Below are 27,471 nucleotides of genomic sequence, written 5' to 3' on the forward strand. Positions count from 1 at the left end.
TTGGTTATAATCATTTATAATTTACTGTTTAATAATTAATTTAAAGTACGTAAAAACTGTTATTTATGTACTACAAATATTTTAAGAAATTTTTAAAATGCACGAGGCGAGCTATCTACGGCATCGCCAGAGAAAGGTGACATTTTCAGAAGAACGGCGGGGGAAAACAGCTGCCACTTTTGACTACTGTTTACTCCTAATGCTGCGCGAATTAAGTAAACGAAAACTGCTCATTTCCATAACCGTCAAAGGGTTAAATATTTTTACGCCAAAAGAGCATTATTCCAAATGCTCTTGAAACACGTATGTATGTGTAAATGAAAAAAGTGCCTTTTGAGCATAATATAAAATCTGAAAGCTTCCAGATTTTTAAAACTTTTAAATTTATTTATTTTGAATTTAACAAACAGACATTCTTTTAATAATACTGTATATATCACTAGGGTTACTATTCCTATCCATAATTAGCTTTTGTGCCAATACTTACATTTCGTCAAATGCTACCTTGTTAATTATACAGAACCAAATGAATTAGATCAATATTTTAACGTGTAGGAAATTAGAGCTAAGTGGTTAAGAAGGATAATTTCTTTTATTATTTTTTATTCATTACTTTAACTATTTTGTTCATCTGCCCGTTTCTCAATAATATGCATGTTTCTCATATAAACATTTCCTTCTCGAAAATGTAATAGCTGAAAAGAAATATACAAAAACAGAAACAGACGAGGAATGAAATAAAAATAAACTATGACTTATACATCTTTTTATATTATTTTTCTTTAAATCTTAGAAAGCATGAAAGTAAGTAAGAAATTTAATTTCAAACATTATTGAAATATAACTACAATTACCTATTCACAATAGATTTTGATGAACTATATTATTTTAGGGAGAATGAAATTACCCACCTTTATAATCTAAGCTATTTTTATTTAATTTCTTTCTGATTTTTTATTTGATACCTTTTTGTAAAATATATAGGAAAAAAAAAAAAAAAAAAAACGATACCATCATAGAGTAAATACAATAATACTTCAGACCCAGTAGCAAAAGAAAAGAACTCAAAATTTATCATTACTCTAACACGGCCTTTCGGCTCAGGGCTTGACTGCTCATCTCCAGAATCAGAAGCAAAGACAGAGCTAGTTTCCATTGAATCTCGCTCTAAATTATCTTTGATGAGCTGTAATACATAACCATTACAGTGACCATAGACTTCTGGACCTTTTAAATAACACAGACTTCCAAGAGTTTCCCCTGTAAAAGAATGAAAACAGTAAAATTTAAAACTCTATGCTATTAACTAAAAAAAAAAAAAAAAAAAATCCTCTTTTAGGAGGAAGAAAATGTAAAAGTATTTGGGAGTGTAGAACTACATTAATTAACTTCAAAGTATTATTCAACATTTTAACAAGAAACAAAGTGTATTAACCCTGATATTAACCCAGAATAACTGTCAACCATAAAAGTTAAAAAAGATCCTGTTAAACCTGTGCTGATCATTATGATTAAAGGTCAAAAGAACAGATCACTCTTTCTTTAGTTTCTTTAGTTATATAACCAACAGATACAAATTATGGATAATTGTAAAAAGCTTAAAGTAATAGGAGCTCTTCCAGAAGAATTTTGGAAAGAACAGATGGCACTTTATTTAGTCAGACAAACTGACCTATTTAAGATTAATTAAAGTCACATAAAACTAATGCAAATCTTATGGGTATCTTGTGATATCATTTATTCATCATTGGTGCTAAATCACATATTTTGTGACAACCTTTGCTTTTCAATAATTATCGATTGATCGGACAGTATGCACGTGTTATAAACTGACAATGTTATTGCCCATGTTAAAGTAAATCATAATTTTGTCATTACTGTTACTTTGCATCTGGCAGTAGAACAAAGAGTAGAATTTATATGCTTTTGTTTGAATACATGATTAAGAATGGTGATAACGTTTTCAAATCAAAATAAGTTGTAACAGCAAATGAGTGATTTTAGTATATTTTGGATAAGAGACGGGTTTATAAGCAATGAAAGTGGCATCCATGACTATGAAAAAACTACAGTAGTTAATATTGTCGATATGATGATATGATGATATGAAAGTAAGTCGATATGATGATATGAAAGTGGGGATGTTTCTGAAATTTTCAAATCTCTGCTGTAAGCAATGTTGAACAATTGAAAAGAGAAGAATCTACTTTATATTGTTTCTTTACTACAGCTTGCAACAGGGTTCGTAGCCACATTTTAGTTAAAAAAATAAGCACCTATAAGCACTTTTCAAGCACATTTTAAGAAAAAAATAAGCACTTGTCTAATTAAATTATACACTACTGCATAACCTTGAAAAATAGAAAGAATAGACTTAAAAGAAAAAATAGACTTGTAATTTAAAATATGAGAAATTCAGTATTTATTAAGAGAGAATGAGCATTACTCATCCATGGAAAACAATTACATTCTTTTTTTTTTTTTTAATTTTAAATAACAGTTCAATTTACAGAACTAGTTTACAATGAGAGGGAAAAAACTATGCAGAACTAAATTATATTACAATATTTAATGATGAAATTTGAGTTCAAAATAGAGAAAATAAATAATAATAAGCCATATTTATTATATTCACCATATTATTACATTAAATCAGAAGACAGCAAATTGCTTCATGCAGTCATCCTTTAACAATAAAAGCTTAACTAACCGGCATTGCCAAATACCTGAAATTCCCGATAGTAGAATGTAACTGGTAAAAGTGGAAGGGGAGTATATTATAGCCGTTTCTTTAGATTTTTCAGCTAAATAATGCTTTTGACATTCCGATATGTGCATCATATAAAAAATAGCCCAATAGAAGTGAAAAAAAATCTGCTTAGCAAGCACAGTAAAACTCTTTTATCTCTGGGAAATATCGCAAACGTTATTGCTCAATACGTGTACCTTAATTTGGAGAATAAACAACCTAAATAAAGGAAAATGTCCCTTTGCTTCATCCGGTTTTCACCATCAGGCGCCCATGTGGCATATTTATCATTGAGCAGGACACGTCGCGCTATGCGCGATATCCCTGCCATAGTTGTATTAATTAATAAAGAGATTTACCAATCTGGGATGTTTTTCATTCTAATTTTGAACAGACTGCGTTAAATTTCTGGAATAGAAACATTTTTCACTTGGGTTGGTAGACCGCAGAACATTTTAGTCCTATTCAATCCAGACAGAAAGTGACCAAAAAAAAAGTCCGTTGCTTGCTTTGCTACGAACTGTAATGGCTTCAATATTTGAGATTTTGCAGAGAAAGAACCCCCAACTTCTGTACTGTATAATGCATTGGGGGGGGGGGAATTACTAAAATGCACTTATCCATTTTTGAAGTTTACCTATACTTCAGCAGCTACTGCAAATATATTATTATAAATATTCATACATATGCTCATAATATAAGCTGATCATAATAAATGCAAATATGAACTGACCACACGGAATGAGAATGTAAATTATTAAAATCTTGATAGAAATTCAAACGTGTATAGTATTGGGTGGGAGCAAAAGAGTACGGAATGCATCGGAATTTCCTACCACTTTCGCAATTCTTTGACCAATAGAACGATGTGCACCTGTTTATACTCGCACCCCCAAAGGCAAAGAATATACAGGGTGTTTCACAGATCATGGGACAAACTTGGAGGGGTGGTGGAGCATACTAAAACGTGCATTTTTGTATAGGAATGTAAGGTCTAAAGTGACGGGTTAAGGCAGGAACGCATAAAAAACGACACAAGAGGAAAATGTGTTTATGTACAAAATCACTACATGTACAAAATCAATCTATATTGTTCATACATAGACATTGTTGAATACATAGATGTTCTTTGCAAAGGTTATGTTAATGCAGAGAAAGGGGTGAAAAGCTATTTCAGGAAGTATGATTCACCGTCTGATGTTCCATATAACGAAGAAAAGTTGTTTATTTAGTTTTGGCTTTGATACATGGAAACAATGTGCATTCGTTAAAAAAAAAAAAGCACTAAAAGCAAAAAAATAAGCACTAAAAACAAAAAAAATATGTGCTTTAGAGAAAAGTAAGCACCTATAAGGGCTTTTATATTTTATTTTCAAATATAAGGACTTATAAGCACTTGTAAGGACCGCTATGAACCCTGTTGCAACCAATTGTTGATATTCTACAACAGATCAAAATTGAGAGTAAGAAAATTAATACTCTCTGTAATCAAATAATCGATAAAGTTGAGCTTTTGTTAGCACTGCTTCTCAGTTATGTAGTTTGATTAGTTTTCTGATGCAGAATTTGATACATCTGAGTCATACTGAATTGTGTTATACAGATTAAGAGAGAATATGATAATTATAGACAAAAGGATTAGAATGCCATTCCTGGTGCTAATACATCATCTGGCACTAGTTTATAACTATCAAAATTAAAGTCGAAAGAATACAATTTAATGCTAAGGACTGGGGTTGCTTTCTGGGCTGAATTTTCAATATCCATGATGATCGAAAGTTAATGGAAGAGGATTAGTTCGATATTTCGTATAAGTCAAAACTGAAAATTAAAGCAAGAGATATAACAGATGTTACCTTGAATAGAAAACTATGGAAAACTTATTGATCATCTAATTCTAGATTTGGAGCAGATGACTTTATCAAAGCATATCTTAGAGAAGCTAAAATTTGCTAAATTAAATACTCTTTATTATCAACTAGGTACATATCTGAAAGCTCTAGAAACATTGGGTGTGACAACTGTCAATTATGCTTCTATGCTTTACCCAGTAGTTGGATCATGCCCTCCAAATGATGTTTTAAAGGCATGGGAAAGACACCAGTTGAATGAAAAATCTGATTCTGCACACTATCTGATTAAGGAAAATTGTTAGAATAAATCACACTTCTAAGAAATGAAGATGAAGGGAGAGAATGTTGTACATTAGCAGAATCTAGTTTTGTTTCACACACAGTAGTTACTAGGTCATCCCAAATTAACATGTCACTGATATGCCATCAGCACCTGCTCTTGTTTCATCTTATGATAATAAATTGACTATGTTATGCTATATTTTTTGAGACAAAACTCATGACAGAAAACTCAGATGTCTTTCTAGGAGAAGAAAGCAATAGTAATCAAGAAAAATGTTATCTGGTATATGTAATGTTATCTGGAGAGAATTTGGCAAAAACATGTTGTAAAGTGCATCACTTGTGGTCAAAGGCATTGTGTTTGTTATGTTTGGATTTAAGAAATAAAGAACAACCTGAAACAGCAGAAAATACAAGTTCTCATTTTTTCTGCTCAATCATCGCACAGAATAATATATTTAAAAATGCTTATGCTTGATATAAGAAATAGAGGTAGAATTAAATACATAACAGCACTGTTAGACTATGAATCACAGCGTGGAGAAGCTCCAACAAAGGAATTCGAGCTTACTCCTGTTGGGAAAGCAATATTGTCTGAAGGACTTTTTGGAGGAGGGCAGACAACAGAAGCGGTGCATTACCATTACAATACTCATTTAGAAAGCACTGGTGATAATTTTTCTTAGAAAGTATTCCTTCTTGATCAACCAAAGGTATGTATGAATTTATCTAGGGTTAAGGATATAGAGTTGATTTCTGAGCTAGCATGTCAAGGATTTAAATTAGCAGATATTGGTTTTACAAAACCACAAATACTGTTTAGAGCTGATGTACTACTTACAGGCAGAACAGAAATCGTGAAATCTGGAATTTTAGCAGTCAAAACAAAATTAGGATATGTACATTAGGAATACTCAAGAAAAGGGCTGCTATTAATTTAATGACTTTAAGATTCCAGAATTTTTAAGTGCCAAAATTTTGGGAGTTGAAGACTTTAGAAATCAGAGATTCCATTTGCGAGAAATTCTGTTGGCTAAAAATATATTTAGAGGTATCCCTTGGCGAAAATTGGAGATTTTTTGGCGGTACATGAATACCAACTATGTGCAATTCTTTGACCTTGCTATTTTGGCTTTGTGTAGCAGTGATTTTTGCACCAAAAATCGCCGCTACACAAAGGCCACTACTATCTTAACTAGAATCGATATGTTGCCATCACCACATAAACTCACAAAAATAAGAGTCAAAAATATCCTTTGTAGTGCCAATATCCTCCAACATTCAACCATATGTATTTCCTTCTTACAAACAGGACATTATAATGGCTACTAAATACATCTTCAATTACACACCAGTCAATTAATGCACATTTTTCCTTTCATTCCAAATCATACAGAAACTTCAAATTAATCTTACCACATTCAGCCATTCCACCCTTTCAACCACAAACCAAGCAAAGTGCTTCCTAACCAACACATACCACAAGCCCTTACAAATCTTTTTCCCAGTCATTCAAAATTTACAGTAATCATGCAACCAATTATATCATAATAGGGTTTCCAAAACATTCAACTACTCAGGTTACCATAAATGACACGACTTGGAGATAAATGAAACAACAACTTTGCAATAATACAAGGGGCACCCTTCAATCTACTTTAACCATTCCATTGAAACCTTGGATGAGATATTTTCTTTTAATTATCTTCTTTTATCTTTTTTTGAGAGTTTTATTTCTGTTATTGCTAAGGAAAATGAAACGGAATCTGGAAGGGAAATCCTTCTGAGCAGTTTATTTTAAAATACAATCTCCAGAACAAAGTTCCAAATACTGTAATACTAATGCAAACTTTCCTCTTAATTGCTGTAAATGTTGCTAGTTGTGAGAAGCCTTTTTTAAATAAAAATTCTTTAAGAACTACAGATTCATATTTTGCATCTAAGAAATCAGGTAAAAATATATTTTCGGGTACCCCTTGGCGAAAATTAGCGGTACATGGATACAGAGTTGTGCGCGCTCCCTTGACTTTAACCATGTACATGTCGACCTATTTTCTCTTAAAAAAAACATCAGAGAATTGCACAAACTTGACATTGCTCCCTCCCTTGACTTAGTCCATGTACACATCAATATATTTTCCCTTAAAAAATCAAAGGAGCACCCAATTCTAGGTAAAAGTATGTTTACGGGGTTAGAGTAGACTTTAAGGTACCTCCTTGTATTATGGCGAAGTTGTTGTTTCATTTATCACCAAGTTGTTTCATTTATGGTAGCCTGAGTAGTTCAATGTTATAGAAACCCTATTGTGACGTAATCGGGTGCATGATTCTGGGAAATTTTGAATCATGGAATGTGTTGTAAGCGTTTTTGTGGTGTGTGTTGGTTTGATTCCTTAGATGGTAGAATGGCCGAGTGTAGTACGATTAATTTGAAGTTTCTATACGATTTGGAGCGAAAGGGGAATAGAGCTTTAATTGACTGGTGTGTAAATGAAGGTTTACTTAGTAGCCATTATAAGTGTCCTGTATGTAGGAAGGATATGCATCTAGTCGAACATAAAAACCGTTTAGATGGATTTGAATGGGTTTGTAGGAAGAAAGGTTCAGATGGTCACTATGTGAAGCATTCGATCAGAAAGAGTACCTGGTTTGAAAAAAGTAATTTCAGTTATGATTGTTATTTTGATTTTTACGTGGCTCTGGGTGTACGAAGCGAACTCGAAAATCATGGTAAGTGAATATTTGCTTTTGGTAGTGCTTAAATGTATAACATGTTTTTCCTTTTTTATGTTATTTTATTGTTTGGTTTAAAATGTATTTTATTGAGATTATGTATTTTTGTTTGCCTATATTGTAGAATTTGGTGCTCCTTTGACTTTGTAAGTGAAAATATATCTATGTGTACATGGACAAAGTAAGGTGAGTGCGCAATGCAATTTGTGTAATTCTGGGATTTCTTTTTAAAAGTGAAAATAGGTCGATGTGTACATGGATAAAGTTAAAAGAGTGTGCAATGCCACTTTTTTTGCAATTCGTGGATTTTTTTTAAAGTGAAAATAGGTCAACGTGTACATGGATAAAGTCAAAGGAGTGCACAATGCCATTTTTGTGCAATTCGGGGATTTTTTTTTAAGTGAAAATAAGTCGATGTGTACATGGGTACCGAGTTTGTGCAATTATTTGTCTTGTTATTTTGGCTTTGTGTAGTGGCGGTTTTGGAGCCAAAAATCGCCACTTCGCAAGCCTTTTACAGTTTACGGAACATTCAACTACTCAGGTTACCATAAATGAAATAACAACTTGGCGATAAACGAAACAAAATTTCGTGATAAATGAAACAACTTCGTGATAATACAAGAGGTACTCTTCAGTCTATTCTAACCAGAGATCTTTCTCTATTATCCGCGTAACAGCAACAAACAGACTTCTGCAATTTCATTGGTCATTTTTAGAACATAGACACAAGCAAAATAATACAATATTAAAATGCTAAAATTAAAGTTTTTGTTTAAAAACTGACTATATGCCGTTTTGATTTTTTTCTTAGTTATTTGTTTTTATATCAAGAGGGATGGCAAATTCAAGAATCGCCCTCAGCGGCAAAAATTCTACTTAGGCTACTGATTAATAAGAAGACCTGTTAGTTGACGTTATAAACATCTTGAGTATTCTGCCAAGAAAATTACTTCTTGGAGAGGAAACCCAATAAAACTCTATAACCCATTAACTAGTTGGGAATTGAACCTCGGATACTATTAGTTTTCAATTGACAAACGACAAGAAATTAAATCCTGAATTATGAAACATAACAAATAAAAAAGAAGCGTGCTCACTACGCAATATACACACTCACCTGCAGCTAATCGAATTCTGACTTCAGTATCTGTCAAATATTCTAAGCAGTATTTATACACATCTTCCAAAAAGATTTCAGATTTATTGTCTACGTTCAGCTCTTTTAGTCGCATGATAAGTGCTTTGGCACCCAAAAGGGCACCATGTCTCGATTCCCATTCACTTTCAGTGATTTTAAAAGGTTTAAGTAACAATTCTTCTATAATGTGTACATTGTGAGCATTAGTGTTATTTAAATATTCACTTAATTGCTTTACGCCTTGATCACGCTCCAATTTCCTCTTACTAAATAATGAACTGAAGACAGAATTAATATCCTCCATTTTATACAATAAAAGATAATAAATACAAGATTAATACATATATTAAATAAAAATAAGCACAATTTAAATGGATAAGGTCTTCACGATCAGTTACAAGCAGACTGGCGAGAGTAAACAAAAATGTTATTGCCAATTTAGCTGTCATATTTTTATGCATAAAGATGGCTGGAAATTTTATTCTTACTAAAAATCAAATAAAAAATTAAATATGAATCTTCCGATTTACTTTCTCATTTAATGTTAATTTTTAAATGCATCAAAAGTTACTAACGCCAAAGATAACGAAGCGATATTTGGTAAGATAATTTTTGCGTCAAAGCGGTTACTTATTTTTAGCTTTGACCGCGTATAGCAACGGAAACGGCGCAGGACGCAATATGACAAGAATCTGTGATAATATTTTGAATTTGTTTGGCGGTACACAGTACTTTATATTATTTTGATAAAGTTACTATTTGGAGGTAGTAAGTTTTTTTATATTATTCTTTGCTGTTATTAAATTGCAGTAGCGCATATTGTGTCATAAAGTTAAAAAAGATTTTTAAAGTGTTTTGTATTAATTGAGCAATTTCTTACTGTTTCTTTATTTTGCTCAGTTTGATTGTCATAGATAGGCCTAAGGATATCTGTATAATTTTGTTTTTGATTATCTGGCCATTGTTAAACCTTATTCTGCATACTATAGAGTGTCAATGCGTAGTAAACTGTGTATTTTTTATTCTTTTTTTTTTTATAAGTTAAAATAGAACTTTTTATTACAATGTTTGCTGTTGACATATCGGATTTCATGTTTTCCTTTAAATATATTTCTGATGCATTTTGTAATATTACTAGTTTTGCTGCTTACGCAATATAAATAAATATAATGTGCATAATATTTGTGAAATTTTGCTGATAATTCGCTAAGAATTGCAAAATGACCTCAGTGCCGATTTTATGTAAAACTTATTCCATCATGAATAAAGTAGTTAGGCATGTTTCCAAAATTTGGTGTGTTTTACTATGAAAATATTCTAAGGTCAAAATGTGAATTCTAAAAGAATTTTGGTTATCTGATTTAAATAAAGTGTTTTGAAATAAGAATGTTTTAATTTTTTTAATATTAAAAAAGTAATTATTTCTACATTTAGTGATTGATTTTTTTGGTACTATTCGGTTTCGAGGGCCGTAAAAAAATTGCAGCAAAAATGTACTCGCAAAAGCGCCAAATCTAACAAACCTGCCCATTTAACAGTGCTCCAAATCTAGCGTACGCACTGATTTCAAATTGCGAAAGTTTATATAGTTCTATATTTCTTAAGACGCCATTGAAATGCTAGTTTAATTTTTGAATCCTTTTTTTTGATATCCTATGGATTAACAATTTGGGAATTGCCCATGACGAAAACTCGGCAATAGCATTTTGGGGCAGAATTTGGGGCAGAACGCACTGATTTCAAATTGCGAAAGTTTATATAGTTCTATATTTCTTAAGACGCCATTGAAATGCTAGTTTAATTTTTGAATCCTTTTTTTTGATATCCTATGGATTAACAATTTGGGAATTGCCCATGACGAAAACTCGGCAATAGCATTTTGGGGCAGAATCATCCCCCTGCTTGACGCGTTTTTAAGAACTGCACATACTCAATATCCATGTGCACATCGACCCATTTTCACTTTTCCTAAAAAAAATTCGGTTGATCTTTACATTATAGTAACTTGGAGATTTTATAGCGAAAATTTGGTAACCAACTCTCCTACAGCAACCCTCTTTTTTTTTCCCCCCGCCGCCATTTTGTCTTCATGAAGTAAAGACCTGTTTCTTTTCTTTTTATCTACTGAACACTTCTTCCAACAATCTAGTAGCCGAATTACACTTAGGCTAGAAATTTTATCAAACAAAACTGCTTAATCATGACAAATATTCACTGCAAAATTGGGAAAAAGTGCACAATACCATACTCCTTACGCGTTTTTCAAAATAACACATCCACATAAACCATGTATACGCCGACTTATTTTTACTTAAAAAAACATCCCAGAATTGCACAAAAATGGCATTGCGCACACTCTTCACTATATCCATGTACACTGCTTTTTTCTCATAAATTAGAAAAATTTCACGAAAATACATGACAATTTTCTCAATCTTTAAACCCCAAAATGCTAAAAAGAACATATATGAAATTACCTGATCGCGAAAAAGTATTTACCCTTTACAAATATGAACATTTCCACATATAAAATAAATAAAATATCCAAAAACTTTTACCTCTAAATCATCTATTACATTATACACGTCACCAACGAATTCATACCGCAAGCATTACAAATACTTAGTATCAAATATTTAAATTATTTCCATGCACGTTTATTTCAACTTAAATGTATACCAAATTCCTACGAACATAAAATTCCCAAAATAACTATCATTTAATTAAAATATCACTAAACCATGTACACATCGACTTATTTTTACTTAAAAAAACATCCCAGAATTGCACAAAAATGGCATTGCGCACAATCTTCAGTATATCCATGTACACTGCTTTTTTCTCATAAATTAGAAAAATTTCACGAAAATACATGACAATTTTCTCAATCTTTAAACCCGGTAAAAAGAACATATATGAAATTACCTGATTGCGAAAAAGTATTTACCCTTTCCAAATATGAACATTTCCACATATAAAATAAATAAAATATCCAAAAACTTTTACCTCTAAATCATCTATTACATTATAAACGTCACCAACGAATTGATACCGCAACCATTACAATTACTTAGTGTCAGATATTTAAATTATTTCCATGCACGTTTACTTCAACTAAAACGTATACCAAATTCCTACAAACATAAAATTCACAAAATAACTATCATTTCATTAAAATATAATTAAATTCAAAAACACTACTTAAAATATAAATGAGCACATACATTAAATTAATAAAAATTACCTTACAATCCTAATTACTTTAAACTAAATCATTGCTAATAACAATTTTCCCAATAATACCAAATTCCTTTCCACCTTACATTTAGAACAATGCATAAAAATAATATCCTCAAATAATTAAAAAATACTAACTTACCTAATCTTCTTCAGAATCTTGATTACGTGGCGGATACACTTTTCTAATTCATTCAATAAAATTATTGAAAGATTTTTTCTGCGAATTTTTCCTCCATACTTCCTCCGCTAAATAAAAAGCAAACTTCTCTTTATGACAATGCCTAAATACCCATTTCGAATTCACTTTAGTTAGGGCCATGGGATCCAAAAATTAAACAACACTGTTTCACACAACACAGAATAAAGCTAAATACAAAATTTCCACATTTTTTCCCGATTTCCCCCCTTTTCCGATTAAAGAACCGTAATTCGTCCATTAATATCCCATGACATATCCCATGATCTCTCATTTCCCTCACGCAAAATAATGCATAATTGGAAGAGTACTGCTCACATTATTACCAAAGTCCCAGGTAGTAACCTTTATCGCCTCCAAAATGTCGCCAAACTACCAGTTACCATATTGTAAAGATCAACCAAAAATTCCTAGAATGGCACAAAAATGGCACTGCGCACACCCTTGACTTTATCTATGTACACATCGACCTATTTCCATTTAAAAAATAAAAGAAAATTGGGCTAATCTTTGGAATATGGTAACAGGTAGTTTGGCGACATTTTGGTAAGGCGATAAAGGTTACTAGCTAGGACTTTAGCTGTGTACATGGGTAAAGTCAAGAGTTGTGCAATGCCATTTTTGGGCAATTCTGGGATGTTTTTTTTAAGTGAAAATAGGTCGACGTATACATGGATACCGTGTATGTTCAGTTCTTAAAAACGTGGCAAGCAGTTTACGATTGTGCACTTTCTCCCAATTTCGCACCTAATCTTCGTCATGATTAAGCACTTTTGTTCCATTAAAGTTCTAGCATAAGCATAATTCGGCTAGCAGATTGTTGGGAAAAAAAAAAAAAAAAAATACCTTTACTTCATGAAAACAAAATGGCATCCAAAAAAAAAAAAAAAAAAAACTAGCAAGTTGCTGTAGCAGGGTTGGTAGCCAAAAAATGAAGTTACCATAATTCGAAGATTAACTGAAAATTGACAAAAATCCAATTGTTTTTACCCTTGTAAAAAGCGGCAAACAAATAAATGAGTGATTCAGCACTTTACCGAGAATATTTTCAAAGAAAAGGCATCATTCATTATAGAAAATTCTGTAATTATGTTTGAACAACCAGCGAGATGAAATTATGCTTTAGCGATAACTCGTTAGAGAAATAGCTATGCAGGCATCCATTCAGTTATGTTTAGCAATTTTTATATAAATTATAATAATGATTTGAAATAGTTATTTACTCTTATGCTTCCATTCAGTCATGTTTAGCCTTTTTCATATAAATTATAATAAGAAGAAAGTATTATATGAAATTAACCTTTCATCTAAATTAAAACATCAGTCTTAAATAGTTATTTATTATTACACTTCCTTTCTTGCCGCAATTATTTTTGGCAGCATTGGCATCCGTAATAGTTTGGCGATTTTTTTTATGGCCTTCGAAACCGAATAGTACCACTTTTTTTATGTTGTAATTTAGTAAGTTGAATTTTTTAATATTATAACAAATGCTTGTTTTATTTCAGTGTGTTTTGCGGATGAAGGAACATCTGTAATTATTTGTACATTGTTATTGTTAGAAGTTCATAATGAGAAAAGGTTTGACATTTCAAATATTTTCTTTGGTTTAAAATAAGTATTTGTAAAATAAAAGTGTTCATTTGTATATTGCTTAAAACTTGTCTATTGTCCAGAAATGTAGAATTTCTTTTTAGAATGTAGTATCCTTATTTGCAGTTTCAGAAGTTGGCAAAATAATTTTTAAAGAAAGGCATATTTCTACTGAAGTTGTTTTGGTACTTGCGTATTATTGTAACCTCCTTAGTTTTTAAAACTTTAACCTCATAGTTTATAAAACTTTAACGAATTTTTGATTAACAAACTCAAGGATTTCAAAGTGAGCAATGGCAATGTTGTACAGAAAAACATTTTTAGCTCTAGCACTTGAGACTTTGTATCAGAAATTCTAAAGATACGATCAATTTAAAATTATTTTGCAATATTGCTCTTGAACTGAATTTTATGATTTAACCATTTGCGCTACAACTAAACTTCATGGTTGCAGTGCCGTGCGCTACAATGTAACAAGCGGTAAAGTGGCTCATTTATGCCGCTCCGTGTCTGCGAGTGCAATCCAGAGCTGCAACTCGAGAAATAAACAATCTTGTTGTTAGGCGACATGTGCACCATGTTATTTTTATTTTTGCGCACGGTTTGAGACAAAAGCATCTCGACGTTCGTGGCACGTCTTTTAAGCGCAAGTGGTTAAGTGCAAAGAATCTGATATTTAATAAATAAAGGGGTTGATCTTTACAATATAGTAACTAGTAGTTTGGCGATAAAGGTTACTACCTGGGACTTTGGTAATAATGTGATTTATAATGTGATTTATATGTGATTTGGTAATAATGCATTTCCGATTACGCATTATTTTGTGTGAGGGAAATGAGAGATCATGGGATATGTCATGTGATATTAATGGACGAATTACGGTTCTTTAATCGGAAAAGGGGAGAAATCGGGAAAAAATCTGGAAATTTTGTATTTGTCTTTATTCTGTGTTGTGTGAAGCAGTGTTCGTGAATTTTTGGATCCCATGGCCGTAACTAAAGTGAATTCGAAATGGGTATTTATGTATGTATTAATTTAATGTATGTGCTCATTTTTATTTTAAGTAGTGTTTTTGAATTTAATTATATTTTAATTAAATGATAGTTATTTTGCGAATTTTATGTTTGTAGGAATTTGGTATACGTTTTAGTTGAAGTAAACGTGCATGGAAATAATTTAAATATCTGACACTAACTATTTGTAATGGTTGCGGTATGAATTCGTTGGTGACATGTATAATGTAATAGATGATTTAGAGGTAAAAGTTTTTGGATATTTTATTTATTTTATATGTAGAAATGTTCATATTTGGAAAGGGTAAATACTTTTTCGCGATCAGGTAATTTCATATATGTTCTTTTTACCGGGTTTAAAGATTGAGAAAATTGTCATGTATTTTCGTGAAATTTTTCTAATTTATGAGAAAAAAGCAGTGTACATGGATATAGTGTGCGTAATGCCATTTTTGTGCAATTCTGGGATGTTTTTTTAAGTAAAAATAAGTCGGCGTGTACATGGTTTATGTGTATGTGTTATTTTGAAAAACACGTAAGGAGTATGGTATTGTGCACTTTTTCCCAATTTTGCAGTGAATATTTGTCATGATTAAGCAGTTTTGTTTGATAAAATTTCTAGCATAAGTGTAATTCGGCTAGTAGATTGTTGGAAGAAGTGTTCAGTAGATAAAAAGAAAAGAAACATGTCTTTACTTCGTGAAGACAAAATGGTGGCGGGGAAAAAAAAATAGAGGGTTGCTGTAGGAGAGTTGGTCGCCAAATTTTCGCCAAAAAAACGCCAAGTTACCATAATGTAAAGATCAACCAATAAAGGTAACACACAAAATGTTAAAGAAAAGCCCCTTTGGACGTAATGTAAAATCTAAAACCTTTCAGGTTTTTGATTAATCTTTGGATTATGGTAACTTGGCGATTTTTTGGCCAGCAACCTGCTAGTTTTTTGGGAAGGACGCCATTTTGTTTTCACGAAGTAAAGGCTTTTTTTTTTTTTTTTTAACTCAACATTTTTTTCCAACAATCTGCTAGCCGAATTACGCTTATTCTAGAACTTTTATGGAACTGAAGTGCTTAATCATGATTAAGATTAGGTGTGAAATTGGGAGAAAATGCAGAATCGCCCACTGCTTGGCGCGTTTTTAAGAATTGCACGTACACGGTATCCATGTACACGTCGATATATTTTCACTTAAAAAAAATCCCAGAATTGCACAAAAATGGCATTGCGCACACTCTTGACTTTATCCATGTACACTGCTAAAGTCCTAGCTAGTAACCTTTATCACCTTACCAAAATGTCTCCAAACTATCTGTTACAATATTCCAAAGATTAGCCAGTTTTTTTTTTTTTTTTAAGTGTTTTTTTAACACTTGATTTGCCTTGAGTATACTGTCAAATTCCTGTAAACCAGAGGATGTGCCCTAAACAGCTGTGACCACCCCATTTGGTTGAGTTCCTCAAAACCTCATTTGGTTTATAAAACACACACCAAACATTCCAAAGATTTATCCATTAAGTACTTTCTGGCTTAGAATTTTGTGTTCCCTGTTTTAATGATTTACTTGTGACTTCAGCAGATTAAGACGAGCTTGAGAGCTGCTTGGTTTTTGATTAATTGTAAAAATATAGGTTAAAATTGGATTCTTCTAAATATATTCTTAGAGGGTTATTGGTATTGTTTGTTGACTGTTTAATTACCCCTTCTGGCTTTTGTCATTTTCCTGAAAAACTACAATAATTTCTAACTTCCCTAAACATATAAACATAACACTAAAATAAGAAAAATTATGAAGCATATATGCACATGCTTTAAAAAATGTTTATCTAGAATACTTAACTGATATAACCTACTTCTTGCATTTTTGGAAAAACTAAATGTGTCTAGAGTTAAGATAAAAGGCTCTGTTGAAAGTTATAAAATACCTAAAGTAAATGGAGATGTGTAGGTACTACTTCCGCAGTTAAAAATATGTTAAAATAGGTAAAGCAATTTATGCACCAGTGAGCAATTTATTTGGCAGTTCTCAAAATAATACTACAAAATATAAGCATAAAGCTAACACGAATTTCTCTCAAAATTAAAAAAAAAATTGCTCAACAAGGAAAACATTTTGCCTTTTTTTTTTAAAATAGACTCGCCGTGCACCACAGATGTACAACACGAGGCTTACAGAAGTAAGTTAACTAAAACATTAAAAGTTGTATGCATAAGTAAAGCTAACAAAAGCAGAGAACAGCTGTCTGGTCTTCATGAAAACAGATAAGTTCACTGGCCAAATCACTCCGAACATTTTCAAATTTGTCTGCAAGCATAATCTAGGGCCATTAAATGTAAGCATGAGAAAATCAAATGTTGTACATCCTGAGGTACTCTTTTTTAACTTTCAAATAATTTGCTTGATCTTCGATTAAAACAAAACAGATAACTTGCAAATTTACCGTGGCCAGATAAAAACTGAGAAACTTTCAAATTAATAGAGAGGAAAGATTCGGAATGCAGTCTGTGGTAAAAAGAAGGAAAGAAAATTTTTCTGACCTAAGCATTAGCTAAGAGCTTCTTATAATGAAAGCACTTCCAATAGCTCTTTAGAATGCTAATGTTGGTATGAATGGGTAAATTTAAGGCATCTTTAGCTAAGAAATCGGCTCTTTCATTTCCATAGAAACCGAAAATGTCACCGTTCCTGATACAAAAATATATACAAGCTACTATTGGTGAGCCAAAGACAATAAAACGACTTTGCTCTAGAGATCTTCTCATAGAAACAGTTTCTCCAGCTCAGTCTGCTAGACTTCTCAAACTCAGAAAACTTGAGCAAGTTGACATTAATGTGACAAAACACGAATAATTGAATTACAGCCAGGGCGTTATATCTGAGACTGGCCTCCTCGTAGTTTCAGAAGAAGAAATTGTCTCAGAGCTATCTGATCAGAATGTCTGTGCTGCAAGGTGAATCAAGATGCGCAAAGAAGGTGAGTTGATCAATACGAAACACGTAATCCGTGTTTTCAATGCCAGTGATTCGCCCACTAAAAAATGTCGTGTGGTGGCAAACTTGCATGTGCACGTTTCTCTGTGATTGACAGTGAAAATATCAGTGCCAGCCCAATATTTGCAAATTGCAAAGGGGAGCACACAGTATTTTCTCGACTTTGCCCAAAAAGGCAGTCTGATAAGGAAGTGCAAACTATTAAAATAACTAGAAATATTCCGTATGCAGAAGCAAAAAAAAAACTAGTAGCAGAGTCGCAGTCTCGAAAAACTGTATCATATGCTACAAATGCAGTAAAATCTATCAAATCCACCCAAACAGCCAGTCCAAAATCTATGACCAAATGCATAACAAAACCTGAACATTCAATAATAACAATAGAATATAATAAAGTGAAAGAAAACCTTATTGGAAACAAAGGAAAACAGAAAATATCAAAACCTCATAGAAACATAAGTGTCGGCTCTTCTGTAGCTCTCTGATAATCTTGACTCGGAGATGGAGGTGGAAGAGGGTTTGAACATGCCGAAGAACCTACTTTCATGTAAAAGCAAAACACAGCACAGGAAAGTCAAAAATCAGACATAATGGCCACCCTCGTTTCTTGGAATTGTCGTGGTTTCCATCATCATCTTGATAACATCAAATACTTGATCAATCTGCATCATCCCATGGATTTAGCTTTGCAGAAAACTCTACTGAAACCAGAGAAACAAACTAAACTTTGAAGGTTCTCAATTTTTAGGAAAGACAGTTTTGTCAATGCCAGTGATAAAAATATGGAAGAAAAAGTATGGGGAAAAAATGAGTAATGGCATATCAGTAAATGTGCTGGAAAGGCTCTAACTCAGAACTGAAAAGCAGAAATTGTATCTTAACTACGTATTCATCTACATTTCGCTTCTTCCTCCCCTAAAAGTAAAAAGAGCTGTGATTCTAAGTTTGCTGCTTTCAATAAGAGGGAAAGCTAAAATTTTCACTTTTACTAAAGTTACATAATAATACTATTTTTATTAACGGATACATAACTAATATATTGAAACTTTTTAAATTAGACATAAACTAAACCTTTGCTTATTCTAGATTTAGAATAAAGCTGTTGATTTTTAAGGATGATCAGATACAAATCTATCTTCTCTAGGAGCAAAAATCTTGTTTTTGAAGAAACTTCTTAAAGTGTTTCTTTGTGTGATTAAATTATACACAAAGAAAACAGTATTTAAATTGCTAATCATGTGATTGTGCTATGTTTGAATAAAATATAAATTTGAAATAAGTACGAAAATTAATTTCTTCTTTTTAGAGTAAAAGAAACCTAATTCTTCTAGCCATTTTTATCCAATCATAGAAGAAATTTACGAGCCTTGAATAAATTATAAATTTTCTCTTTTAAGTCAGCACTTGGCAAAATATTTGTGGCTATTTTTTATATAAGTTATAATTTTTGTTGTTAACCCTTGTTGCGTTGAATACCATGTAGAGAAGTTACGATCTTTGGAAAATGATTTCTTGAGGCATTCAATCACAGTGCCTTTGTGAGAAATTGTTTTTTTTTTTTTTTTTTTTTTTTTTTTTTTTTTTTCCCCCACAGTTTGTATGCAGGAGAATTCAAATGTATAGAAAAATATCTGCTTGCGTTCTTAAAAATTTTATTTAATTTTTGAATTCAAAATCTCAAATTTCTTCTATGCAAGTCTTGTAATTTTCCATGCTAAAAATGCTTTATTAAAAATTACGTGTCAAAATCAATTGTAAAATAATAGAAAAAGGTTCAGTGACCGTCAAGAGGTTTTTAAGTCTTGTAATTTTCCATGCTAAAAATGCTTTATTAAAATTTATGTGTCAAAATCAATTGTAAAATAATAGAAAAAGGTTCAGTGACCCTCAAGAGGTTTTTATTATATTTTTTAACTAAATTAAATAATATATAATTATGTAAATGTTTTTCAATTTTTAATTATAAATTTAACTGTTTTAGGCCTGAAACTTCCTAGAATTGCAGCTAATGGTCACAGACTACCAGATCCATTGCCTCGTGGTGCTGTTTTAACTGATGTTATGAAGCGGCAGTGGAAGCTTGGAAAGTCTATTGGACTTGGTGGTTTTGGTGAAATATATTTAGGTCATTACTTTCATTAGGTTTTCATAAAGCTTTTATTCATATTGATTTTAAAATATTCTTTTCAGCTGTATATATGTAAATATTACTAACAAATAATTTTTAAACTGTGTAATCCAGTAGTGCTTAGCATTCTGTTTGTAATATGATATCTTATTTAAGTATAAGAGAGGCCCTAAGCAGATGAAATTCAGACAAATAAGGCAAAATAAAAAAAATAATAATAACCCTGCAGTGTGGTAGTAAACACTACTCACCACTATTTAGATTCTTATTTAATAAAATTTATTTCAGGATGTTTACATCCAGAAGTTTAAATACTTTGATCTTAAAAGAAATTAATAGTTTCACCCTTTTGGTTTAATTTATAGTCTCTGTTAGTGTCCTTATTTTTTGCTTTTTCAATACATTTTTGTGGCCATGACATGACGGTGACCACATGTGTCAGAGTAGAATCATTGTTCTTTTAAATCACTGTTAAAGCTTTCTAATAACTTGAATAAGTGAAATTTACCTGACAACAGAACTCGGCAGCGACCGAGTGGTCAAGTCCCTGAAACACTAGTAGCTCGACCCGAGTTCAATTCCAGGTGAACGAGCATGGGCATTTTTTGTGATTTTCCCCATGGGTGACATGGGTACAAACCCGTTCGCCTTCCGAAATCGTCCACAAATGCATTCCTTCTTTGAAGCTGTGTAGCGTATTTGTAGGGTGTTTTTCTTTATGTCTGGAATCACATCTATTTCCTTTTATAGCCCTCCCATACTTTGTTATAGGTATATTCGAATATACGTGTGCTACGAATATGCGTTACGACTTTTACGACTACGAATATGCGTGTGCGCATGCCCAAAATACGTTAACGCATGCACGTTTAATGTATATCGGACGGTATAAGCTAAGCTAAAATTATGTAATTCAGTTAATGTTGCAGACTGCGTTGTTTCTTAATCTTCGAATTGGATCCGGCTTATTATTTTTTGCAGACTGTTAGAGCAATTTCATAAAAGTAAGTTTGAACTTTCGATTATGTCAAATAGAATTTCCGATATATATTTACTAATATGTAAAGGATCTACAAAGCGAAAGTATGTTTCGGAGTCCATCAAACAAAAAGTGGAATTGCTGCAAAAAATGGATAAAGGCATATCCTTTGTTTATCTAACCATTCCAAAATCTGTTTATGAATTTCACGCTGCTCTGCGGCGGGGGGACGCCGCGGCGCACAATGAATTGGAAGTTGATCTGTCAGCACTATCCTTATCTTCAGGGCAGATGTTTTTATCTTATTTGGCTTACAATTCCTTACTAAATGTATTTCATCTCGATGTACTCAGAGTCGTAGCTAGGGTTTTCAGCACCCAGGGACAACTGAAGATTTTGCGCCCCCTACTGCTTGCCAAGGATGGAAAAGATTTAATTCTAAAATGTCGTAACATCAGTTTGGCACTCCTTGGATTCTGCGCCCAGGGACAGATGCCCCCCTTGCCCCCTCTAGCTATGCCCTTGGATGTACTCCGTCTTTGATATGATTTAAATCAAATTCCTCGTCATTATAATTCGCTTCCGATAGCGAAGAAAGTAAAGTAAACAAATAAATATTAAGCTTTTTTTTTTTTGTAAATTTTGATACCTTTTAGATCATAATTGTTCTTTATTTCATAAATTACAGTTTCATATTTTTAATTTTATAATTTCTGCATGCCATCTTACCAGATTTAAACTGATGATCTATAATCCAGGAAAATCGATAATCCGGAATCGCCGAAGTCCCGACGAGTCCGGATTAACGACTTTTGACTGTACATTCTAAATTTCTAAACTTTTAGAATCATTTTTCTAAAATCATTGCATTTCAGGTGCCAATCTGAGAATCCTAAATCAAAATTAAATTATAGACATAGAAAAATAAAAATACTACATGGTTTATGTAAAACTTTCATCTTTTGATTATACACCTTATATTCAAAACAAACATGCAGTTATACTTACATAAAATTCAAAGTTAGTAATGAAATATAAATTTACAATTTAGAAAGTTATTTGAAAATTTTCAAATACATAAATGTAAGTTCTAAAACAAATGGTTTTCAAAATAAAGGATTTATTGATGAATATTTATTTATTTATTGATGGTGTTAACTGCATATGTATCTGGTTAACAAATTAAAATAAACAGATATCTGAAATTTGAAAAAGTAGCTTCACTTGTATTTAATAGTGGTATATTGACTAAGTGTAGATAGGTTGATCTTTACAGTCATTAAAATGCTTTTCTTGCATTTGGACTTGGATTAAAGAGGGAATTTTGGCTTAAAAGGGATCTTGAATCACTCTGAGTGCCTCTTCAGGATTCTGAATCTAAGTGCATTTAATTTAAACTAAGTTATGTATCCACTATACCACTGTGATCAGTCTTTTACCCAAATAAAACTTGTTTATCTTGAATTAAAAAATAAAACATATTTATTATATATTAAATATTAGCATGAGAAATTAAATTCAGCTGAATCTAAAGTAAAAAGGCATGGCTCTAACCATACTGTGTTTCTTCAGCTTCTTTTGAGGGTGTTGCTGCATTGATACTTTGAGTCTATTTTTGTTCTTTTACTTCTTAACATCACTACTGACACCTACCTTTACCTGACTTTGTTTTATGCAATACCACTTCTGGCATGGTAATCGTCTTGCTTTTTAAAAAGATGAAAAAAAAAAAAAAAAAGCATTTATTATCAGTGTTATCTAAAAAATAATTGGTGTAAATATTCAGCTACCTTTGATCTTATAAAATAATATGAATTGCTTGGGGGTGTTGAAAATGCACTGAAGGTCTGGACCATATTTTCAGCTAACACCAAAAAATTGAGAAATTTATTCTACAAAAAACAAAGCAAGACCCAAAAGTTAATGTAGTAAAACTTTCAGCAGATTTAGAGGAGCACTTTGTAATAAATGTAAACCTTGAATTAATACAGTACTCGGATACAATGTGAAATCAGCAAGAAGGAAATTCTTTGTTGACAAGTAAACAGCTGGTGTTCACAAAATAGTAAGCTGAGATGTATCGTATTCGAAGTATTTGCAAAAGAGTCGAATTTTAATATGTTTCCGTTTGATGGATGAATTACTGTGTGGCAAATAATGAATAATTGAATTTAAAAAAATGCCCTGTTGCTTACACGCACAGGGATAGAGGCATAATGGTTTGAAGTGCTGATAGAAAATAATGCAGATCAATTTATATATAAATATTTATAATGGTGCATCTGCAGGAAAATTTAGATTGTAAAATACATTTAAATTCTATCGGGATAAATCCTACCGAACATGTATTAAGTATGTTGGAAAAAAGAATAAAGAAACATATTTCTTCAAAAGCTCTACTAAAACCTATTCATATAGAGCAGGGAAACAAGTGGAACATTCTTACATGAAAATATATTGAGTCCATGCCAAAGCAAGTGAAAAATATAATTTTAGGTAAAGGATATTCAATAAAATATGTTAGTATTCCTGTATTGTATTGTAAGTATGTTAGTAGTGTGTGTTTTTATTAAAATGTTCATTAAAGTGTCCAAATATGTATATGAGTTCATTTCAGAATGTTTTAAATAAATTAATTTTTATCATAAATATTTTAAGTATTTTTATTTAAACAAGGAGGTTTTAAAAAGATGAACAATAATATATGTGGCAAAAAAATTAAGCCATTTGGTGAATGTTCAGTAACTGATATTTCCAATTAAAATTGAAAAACACAGGTGAGGAAATCAAATGTGAGTCACTCATAAGCTGAAGTATAAGCTGTGGGCTAATTTGATCCCAAACCAAATAATAACTGGATTCTCTTAGTACCATTTGAAAGGCTCCCTCCCCAACCCACCTTCCATAATATGTAGAATCAGATATGATGAAGGACAATTATGAGGTGTGGGAGTTTTTTTTTTTTTGGGAGGGGGGTATTCAGTAGGGGATGTGTAGACAGGAAATGATTAGCTTAATGTAAATAGTGTGATTGAGTCATTTGTAGAATACTGTATCATAAAATAGATTAATTCAGGAATTTTTATTTTATTCCTGTATTTGATGAAAGATAAATGGTTGCATTAAGAGTTGGAAATGACTGCTTAATTTTAAATTTGTTTACTATGTCAAGGCATTTAGATAGCAAAAAACTTTTGTTCTTGCTGAATGGAGAAATGGAAATACGTCAAAATTCTTTTAAAAGCTCCAGATTATTTTTATAAACTACTGCTACATTGTTTTTCTTCAAAGCTTGTAAATTTCAGCTATGTAAATTATATTAAGTATGTATATTTGATGTACTGTTACATTAAATATTTATGTATTGTTTTAAACTTTAACTTGAAGACTGCCACCTGCATGGAGGAATAACTAAGGTTTTTTCTACAACAGCAGACATTACCTGCACTGTAATAAAATTTAAAAAATAAAAAATAAAAAAAACTTGTAGTAAACATGTTACAATGTAAATATTTTCTAAAATTAAGCATCCTTCTTTATTTTATGCAATAAATCTTTTTAAAGATTTTGCATAGGTTTTAGTAATGAACATATATAATAAATGTGTAATATTGTCATAATTTTTTTTAACTTGTGTTAATTGCTATTTAAATCCTTAAAATAAAAAACCTGTGGTACCTTTTAGTTAGCTGGGCACAAGCGAAAAGTCGGCAAATAATTTAGCCAGGTGCAAGTGTAATGCCGAAAAATAATTTAGACCTACGCCAACTTGCATACAAAACTGACGGGAATCATTCACCGTCATTTCTTGTATTAATTTAAAACAAGCAACTCTATTTTTACTATTGCATAAGTTTGGTGTTCAAAAATGCTGGAAAAGAAGAAAGGAACATTGGCAACAAATTCAACATTTAATGAAAATCATGAAATGAAATTTTATTTTCCGGATGGAGTTAGATGGTGTCGCAATCTTTCTGTCTGCCGCAGCTAGAACAGCATTCTTAAAGACACATGGTTGGAGATGTCCATATTAAGTTTTCTAACATCTTTAAAATTTACTTATGCTTGGAGTAAAGAAATGACATTAATCAAATGGTATGAAAAACATTTGGAGATGAATCATTCAATGTTTCTAGATTGGAACAACTACTTGCGAGAAATTTGTGTAGAAATATAAGTGAAGCATGAGTGAAAAAAAAGTTAGTGGTTCTAAAATGATAGTTGAAATCGCCGAAAGCTTGTGTACCTGACAAAAAAGCAATGTTGGTTGAATTCTTCCGGAACAGTATGTATTTGGTGGTATTTGCAGCCAAACCGATGAATGTTTCCTTGTTAAGGTTGCAAACCGTTGTCTACCAGTACTGTTAGACACAATAAAAAACCATATCGAAGAAGGAACTATTGTTTATTCAGATTCTTGGAAGGTTTACTGCAGCAATCAAATTGAAGAAGCAGATCTACAGAATATCAGAGTCAACCACGGGTTTAATAATTTTTTTGAATTTGACACTGGTGTGAATATACAAAAATTGAACGACTTTGGGACAGAGCCAAATAGTGAAATAAAAAACATCAAGGCACTGCCCATCAACACGTGGAGTCGTACCTTGCTGAATTTATGTGGAGAAGAGTAGTAAAGAGGAATTTTGAGGAATTCCTAAAATTCCTCTTTAGATATTCCATTTGAGGAATATCTAAAGGAAATTTGTGTATTTTGGAAGAAATGAATAAATATAAAAATTTCGTCTGTGTATATTCATGAAAGTAAGTACTTTTTTTTGGTATATATTGATGAAATTTTTCAGCTTTGTTTTTGGTAATGGCCTTTTATTCTGGCCACTTGTGCAAGCAGTCCTAAAACATCGCAAAAGAAAAGAAAGAAAGGTTGGTGTGATTTGCGCCCGGCTAACTGAAAAGTAGAGCCTGGATATATCATCATTATTAACTTTCGAATTTATAAATATGCAAGCTCTTTTTGTCAAGTGTTTGTTTGGGTAAATCAGTTTATAAAAATGTTATTTCTATTCAGAATATTTATATTGCATTTTATTTTATTTTCATTTCTTCATATAATTATAATTTTTATTTATTGTTATTTAGCATCTGATGATATTAAGAAGAAGCCAGGCTTAGATGCAAATTATGTGATAAAAGTTGTAAGTTTTAATATGTATTTTATTCATCAATTATTCTGAGTTCCCTTACTATGTTGTTATTTCTTATCAGTGCTATACTTTCAGCTTTTTTCAAAGCTACACTCCCTTCTTCCCCCAAAAACATTTTGAAACCTTTGGCTACTAATTTCCTAATTTCTTTAACTTCTTCACCCATATATGTTCTAGTAGTGGTCAAATAGTTGAAATTCTTTGTTTTATAACTAAGCATCATAAAAAATATGTTCAAAATATATGCAGATTTCATGCTTGCATTATCAATAGATGGTAGTGTTTTGAATAGGAATTTACCATACTTCTCACAGAAAAAATAACCTAAGATTAACTGGAAAAAACTGGCTGCTCTAAGAGTGGAGATTTTATATATGTATATATACATAGAGTAGACCTTGAGTTGCATGGTTTTGCTTATGTGCAGATTTGTTTCAGTATTATTATTATTTAGATCAGTTTAAAAACATAACAAGCAAATTATGTAGTCTACAAATACATATATATATACACATAATGTATTTGGATGGAAAGATGGATACTTTCATTCCTGACTAGTGTTGTTGATGAAGCATGTTAAAACTCGTGGCCCCACAACAATAACATAAATATATGTGTGTGTAAAGTAACTGCGCACCAAAAATGCTGCATATACAAGTATATATATTGTATATAAACAAAAAGTTGAACATTGAAGCATAAATACAATCTCAGATGTTGTAAAAGAGTTGAGATGGGCTCTATAAAAAAATATTTACAGATGAATTAACTGAAATTTTGTGTGATTCAATTCTAAAGCAAATTGGGTATCTCTGAATTTTATAAATATTTGTCTGCATGATTACAGAAAGCTGCAAATTTGCGTCTCATCTGATTTCCATGTTTGGTAACACGCATTAGTATAAACAGTTTCCTTAACTAAGGAAGAGAGCCAAGCCTCCACCAATATCCAAGTTAACAGTTATTTATGTGATCTCTGTTCTGAAAATTGCCTATCTAAGCAACATTTCTCCAGATATATGAAAGTAAGTTCATTTCAAGGGAAATTAATGCTAGGTATTGAGAAAGTATCTGATTTAATGAAAATTTTCTGCTGTTCTTAATAAGCTAGGGGAAAAAAAATGAAAGCAGTACCTTTAGTGCGGGTAGTAATTACTACCCAAATCTATGATTTTCTGCCAACATTGTTAGTTTTTCAAAGCCTTTGGCCCAGAAACTTGGTGACCACAAATCCAAAAACAAATCATCCTCATTTTGGATATCCTATACAGAATGGAAGATAGCACCAGCAAGAGGTACCTGCATGTGTGAAAGAAGTAGAAGTCCCAAGGAGCAGTGTCATAGCTGTATGGTGGTTGTGGCAAAATATCTCATTCGAGTCCATACAGAGTCCAGCCAATGAATGCAA

At 31.7% G+C, this 27,471-nt stretch overlaps 2 protein-coding genes across 4 annotated transcripts in view; one reads left to right on the forward strand and one right to left on the reverse strand.

Annotated features, from left to right (window-relative positions):
* Window positions 1-9,177, reverse strand: part of LOC118182691 (uncharacterized) — a 92,455-nt gene extending 83,278 nt beyond the window's left edge. The window contains exons 1-2 of one of the 2 annotated variants that reach the window (XM_085815874.1): window positions 8,738-9,176; window positions 1,082-1,260 (exon numbers count right to left, since the gene is read on the reverse strand). In XM_085815874.1, coding sequence (XP_085672000.1) covers window positions 1,082-1,260; window positions 8,738-9,062 — 504 coding nt within the window. In that variant the 5' untranslated portion in view covers window positions 9,063-9,176. Of the gene's footprint in view, window positions 1-1,081; window positions 1,261-8,737 lie in introns of both variants that reach the window. The other variant, XM_085815875.1, reaches the window with a different exon arrangement.
* Window positions 9,178-9,398: 221 nt separating this feature from the next.
* Window positions 9,399-27,471, forward strand: part of LOC118203578 (serine/threonine-protein kinase VRK1-like) — a 99,543-nt gene continuing 81,470 nt past the window's right edge. Inside the window, exons 1-4 of one of the 2 annotated variants that reach the window (XM_085815876.1) lie at window positions 9,399-9,523; window positions 13,703-13,775; window positions 19,773-19,916; window positions 25,999-26,054. In XM_085815876.1, the coding sequence (XP_085672002.1) occupies window positions 13,766-13,775; window positions 19,773-19,916; window positions 25,999-26,054 (210 nt within the window). In that variant the 5' untranslated portion in view covers window positions 9,399-9,523; window positions 13,703-13,765. Of the gene's footprint in view, window positions 9,527-13,702; window positions 13,776-19,772; window positions 19,917-25,998; window positions 26,055-27,471 lie in introns of both variants that reach the window. The other variant, XM_085815877.1, reaches the window with a different exon arrangement.

This window comes from Stegodyphus dumicola, chromosome 4 (assembly GCF_044657685.1).
Source record: "Stegodyphus dumicola isolate Sdum_Otavi_A_Nest chromosome 4, ASM4465768v1".
Taxonomy (NCBI): Eukaryota; Metazoa; Arthropoda; class Arachnida; order Araneae; family Eresidae; genus Stegodyphus; species Stegodyphus dumicola.